General features: G+C 43.6%; 1 protein-coding gene across 1 annotated transcript; it reads left to right on the forward strand.

Annotated features, from left to right (window-relative positions):
- Positions 1 to 804: 804 nt before the first annotated feature.
- Positions 805 to 3,453, forward strand: DEFB129 (defensin beta 129). The gene is made up of 2 exons (XM_030308994.1): positions 805 to 862; positions 3,008 to 3,453. The coding sequence occupies exons 1-2, from the start codon at positions 805 to 807 to the stop codon at positions 3,451 to 3,453; spliced, it is 504 nt and encodes a 167-aa protein (XP_030164854.1).
- The last annotated feature ends 2,289 nt before the right edge of the window (positions 3,454 to 5,742 follow it).

Raw genomic sequence — 5,742 nt, forward strand, 5'->3', positions numbered from 1 at the left:
CATCAAATGATACAAATGTCCAGTTAGAAAATTAGTAAGTCCCAGGGATATAATGTACCACATGGTGACTACAGTTAATAATATTATATTGTATATTTGAAAGTTGCAAGACAGGAAATCTTAAAAGTGCGGTGATGGATGTTAACTAGGCTTACTGTCATAATCATTTCACAATATACACAAATATCAAATCATTACGTTGAACACTTGAAACAAATATGTTATATGTCAATTATATCTCAATAAAAAAGTTCAAGTTATGCCAAGGGGCGCCTGGGTGGCTCAGTTGGTTAAGCAACTGACTCTTGATCTCGGCTCAGGTCATGGCCTCATGGTTGGTGAGATTGAGCCCCACATCAGGATCTGTGCTGACAGCACAAAGCCTGCTTGGGATTCTCTCCCTCTCTGTCTCTGCCCCTCCCCTGCTAGCTCGTTCTCATTCTCTCTCAAAATAGATAAATAAATAAACAATTTCTTTTTAAGTTATGCCAAGAGCTGCCTCCAACAAACTCATTCAACATACATACACTGAATTATCACGGTAATCCAGTGCTCATGCTAACCGGTGGAGATGCCAAGTACTCATATCTTATATGTCTTATGTTTCCCGCAGGATCAAGAGCAGAAGTATGTTGCACAGAAGCGTTCAGGAAAGCTGTTCTCAGACAGAATCAGTGAAAATACAACTGCTGTGAGCCGTGGCTGCACTTCACTGCTCACGGCCTCAGGCCATGAAGAGGCCAATAAAGGCTGGAGCCCAAGAACTCCAGCCCAGATCGAAGGCTTCCTCTCTGGCACCCAGCCATGAAGCTCCTTTTTCCTATCTTTGCCAGCCTCATGCTACAGTACCAGGTGAACACAGGTAATGTGGAGTCACGGGATTAAAAGGGGTCGGTGTGAGGAAGCAGGGATTTGGCTGTCCATGACAATGGGAACCCAAGTAATGCTGACAGATGAGATGCCCAAACCAGATGGCTGAAGAGTTTGCCTGCTGCCTCAGTCGTGCACGGTCCCCCATACGTCCCCGTAGGCCCCAGTCCTAGACTCTGCTGATAGGGATATACGCAGAGCTACAGGAAAGCAGGCTGTTTTCTGTGTGTGCTCAGAAACTATCCAACATATAAAGGCTGCCTTCCTGCCCTCTACATGGCTGTCATCTGGGACTCAGCCAAGTCTACCTCATTTTTGCTCTATTTCTAATTTAAACCATCTTTTGAAGCAAATGTTCATATCAGTTTATACTCTGGTGTAATACGAAGTCCCTTCCCTTGTGCTCAAAACGTCTCCTCTAAGGATCCAGTAAAAAGGTCTCTGTTCTCCATCTCAACTTTTTCAGCTTCGTAAAGTTTCATCCCTTTTCTCAGGCTTTGTCTTCTCGGAAACTGCCAAATCACTCATCAGGGCATCTAGGAAAGCATTGTGGCAAAATGCTAAACCAGAGGACTGAGTGTTGTTTTTTCGAAAGAAAAGAGAAGCGTTAAGACTTGTTTCAGAATACAAGAATCACCCAGATATTTAGAACAACTGGCAATGGGTCAGGGAAGGGAAAGTGAAAGAGTCAAGATATTTCTAATGTTTTTACCTTGGGACCTTAAGAGAAGTAACATAAGCAGGTATGGCCGTGTTGTCTTGGGTAAAGTCATTTAGCCACTTTGAGCCTCAGATTCCACATGAGTATAGCAGGTTAACCCATGCAGCTGCTTGAAATATACGAAGTTTACTGTTTTGTCTCTGGAGAGAAAGGGTGTTGAAATGTATGTGAACATTAGGTGCTACATAAGCCTCTTACTATTTATGGAAAATCAGTTGAATTGGTAAGATTATAGAGCAAGGGAGAACTTTCCTGAGTCAGAAAAAAAGGTGAAGACATTGGGACGAAAAAAAAAAAAATCAGGTGAAGATGAGATTCTAAACAAAGCAGAGAATGTAGGGCTATAGATAACCATGTGGGAGTTACCTTGGTAGAGATGAGACTATGGCTATGATTAGGAATAAGGGACATTATCTGAGGGACAGAATGTCCAGAGAGGCTGAAAATGATGAACACTACGCCCGAGGAACCACAGGTCAAGCAAGAGTCAAGGAGAGTGAAGTCATGGACCACTGGGTTTGGCAAGAGGTCAGCTCTCCTGAAAGTCCTATTGCTGTCTTTTGAAATTCTTTCTTGGATTAGCTTTATGACAGATTTTGCTCTTGTAGGTATTTCCTAGGATCAGGAGGAGAGACAGTGATGCCCTGTAAGTGTCTAAGATACTGAGTGGGGGGTCTAACATCATATCCTGGCAGTGCCTGGGTGGTTCAGTCGGTTAAACGTCTGACGCTTGGTTTCAGCTCAGGTCATGATCTCATGGTTGGTGGGTTCAAGCCCCACAGGGGACTCTGTGCTGACAGCGAGGAGCCTGATTGGGATTCTCTCTCCCTCCCTCTCTGTCCCTCCCCTGCTCATGCTCTCTCTCTGAAATACATAAACTTTAAAAAATAAATTATAAATAAATAAATAAATAAATAAATAAATAAATAAATAAATAAAATAGTATGCTAAAGCAAAAGTTGTGTTTCCCTTTTTTCCCTTCCTCTATGTGCCCTAGATTTTTGGATTTCGGGGGTGTACAGAGACTTTCTTAGCTTGCCAGGTACTTTCATCAACATCCCTAACACTGCATTTAAAACTTAGCATTAATAGGGGTACCTGGGTAGCTCAGTTGGTTAAGTGGCCGACTTCGGCTCAGGTCATGATCTTATGGTGCATGAGTCCAAGCCCTGCGTTGGGGTTCTGTGCTGACAGGTCGGAGTCTGGAGCCTGCTTTGGATTCTGTGTCTCCCTCTCTCTCTGTCCCTCCCTTGCTCACAGTCTATCTCTCTCTCCCAAAAATAATAAAATAAAACATTTTTTTAAAAACTTAAACTTAATAAACAACCTCTTACTCTATTCCTCTCCCTCCAACAGTCTTAATATCATATCTAGCTATTAACCTTAGCTCAATGGTTTCTTCTTTTCTTTGTACAGAGTACTTTGGCTTGAGAAGATGTTTAATGGGTTTTGGGAGATGCAAAGACTACTGTGCCGTGGGTGAAACGGAGATACAGAAATGCAAGAAGAGAAAATGTTGCATTGGACAGAAAGTGGTTCAAATGATAAAAAACTACATGCAAAATGAAATGTCCCACACACTTGAAGGGAACTCCCAGGAACACCTACAAGTTACCAAGAATTCTGATGCTTTGATACAAACAAAATACCAAATTTTATCTCTTCTCCCCAGAACCAAAAGCATCAGCCCTTTTGCCAACGTCCACCCCCTCCTCATCCCAAATGCCACCACTGTAAACTCAGCCATCACCAACCCTACGACCTCATGCAAGATCACATACACTGCAATTTCTGCCAAGAACGACACCACAGAAAGCAGAGATTCGGCCACTGACTCCTCACCACCAGCACCACCACCATAGACACTCTCAACACCATGACTGGAGCCGGAGGAAGCAGATGAGCAGAGGAGTCTTTCCCTTAAAACACCAGGTTCCTCTCCATCTTTGCTGGCTGTAAAATGAAACATAGGACTGTTTCCTCAGTCATTAGTCATTCAATAAATACCGTTCAATCACATACTGTTTACATAATGTTATCGTTCTCACGGAAACCTCACAGAGAAAACAGAGCTAGAGAGGAACGGAATTTTAGTTTGCACGCCCGGGAGAAAGTGAGCACTGAACTTGGCTCACGGATAGCCCAGATTAGGCCTCTGTAACAAGGATTTATGGTTCTCATCTGATGCGCCTTTCTTGAGGTAACAGGACAAAAAAAAAAATCGTCATTATTTTCTTTTTTCATAGGTTTTTTAGAAAAGGCCCATATGCGGGGCGCCAGGGTGGCGCAGTCGGTTAAGCGTCCGACTTCAGCCAGGTCACGATCTCGCAGTCTGTGAGTTCAAGCCCCGCGTCAGGCTCTGGGCTGATGGCTCAGAGCCTGGAGCCTGTTTCCGATTCTGTGTCTCCCTCTCTCTCTGCCCCTCCCCTGTTCATGCTCTGTCTCTCTCTGTCCCAAAAATAAATAAACGTTGAAAAAAAAAATTTTAAAAAAAAAAAAAAGAAAAGGCCCATATGCAAGACAGAATGTGGGCAGACTAAGTCTACCTTCCCCGCAGAAGAACATAACCTAATTCACGGAGCCATTAAAATTTTTTTTTAATGTTTTTTTTTTTTTTTTTTTTTTTTTTGAGACAGAGAAAGAGCATGAACGGGGGAGGGTCAGAGAGAGGGGCACACAGAATCTGAAGCAGGCTCCAGGCTCTGAGCTGTCAGCACAGAGCTCATGGAGCCATTTAAGATAAAAATCTGGGGGAACAGGGGAAGGGAGGACGGCTAAGGGAGAAGGTGTAGGACTTCTATCTCTGGGCCAAGACATTTCAACAAGATTCCCAATGGGACGGACAACAGGCGATAGGCAGAGTGGTGCCTCCAACAGATGGCAGACCACAGATGCAAACCATATAGGTAATCGAGAATTTTCTAATAGCTCCATTTGAAAAAGTTAAAAGAAACAGATGAAATGAATATTAATAATACATTTTATCGACCACAGTAAATCTAAAACATTATCATTTCAACATAAAAATCAATATAAAAATGATCTGAGACATTTTGTATTTTTTTTTCTTTTTTTTACTAAGTCCTTGACATCTCGGGGTGCCTGGGTGGCGCAGTCGGTTGAGTGTCCGACTTCAGCCAGGTCACGATCTCGCGGTCCGTGAGTTCGAGCCCCGCGTCAGGCTCTGGGCTGATGGCTCGGAGCCTGGAGCCTGTTTCCAATTCTGTGTCTCCCTCTCTCTCTGCCCCTCCCCCGTTCATGCTCTGTCTCTCTCTCTGTCCCAAAAATAAATAAAAAACGTTGAAAAAAAAAAAAAAAACTAAGTCCTTGACATCTCATATGTACATTACCATTACAGCACATTTCAATCCATACTGGCCACATTCCAAGTGCTCAAGAGTCCCATGGCAACCGTATTGGACAGCATCAGGTTAGAGAGTTTCGAGGGCACAGACTAGTAGCTACAGAACTGTTAAGCGAAAGGGGATGGTCCTACTCAGAAGACAGTGATGTTTCTGAGGGCTGTGGTAGAGAATGTAAGAAATTCAGATCTGATGCTCTTGAGCTAGCATTCTAGTTCCAGCACTTTTTAGCTGTTTGGCTTTGAACAGATCACTTATCCCTATACGAGCATCTGTTCAACCATTCACAAAATACAGATGTAAACGTCACATTACATCCCAGAATCTACTTCCTTCGATCCCAGGTCACACTCCCTTCCTCTTAGTGCCCAAATTACAATGGCACAGACCCCTGCTCCAGGTCTGCAGCATGTTCCTCTCTGCTACCTAGCACCTCCTTCAGTTTAAAGGCCACTTTTCCTGGGGCGCCTGCGTGGCTCCGTCAGTTAAGCATCTGGCTTTAGTTCCGGTCATGATGTCAGTTTATGAGTTCAAGCTCTGCATCGGGGCTGTCAGCACAGAGCCTGCTTCAGAGCCTCTGTCCCCTTCTCTCTGCCCCTCCCCAGCTTGTGCTCTCTCTTTCTCGAAAATAAATAAACATTTAAAAAAATGTTCAAGGCCACTTTTCCTTAACCGGTGGATTCTTTACTACAGTGTCACCCTGATGGAGGCAAAGATTTTCCCACAGTCTTTTAAAACTATGTTCCTGGAAGTTTTTGTGCAACATGAAAGAGATGACACACAAAGAAT

This window comes from Lynx canadensis, chromosome A3 (genome assembly GCF_007474595.2).
Source record: "Lynx canadensis isolate LIC74 chromosome A3, mLynCan4.pri.v2, whole genome shotgun sequence".
Taxonomy (NCBI): domain Eukaryota; kingdom Metazoa; phylum Chordata; class Mammalia; order Carnivora; family Felidae; genus Lynx; species Lynx canadensis.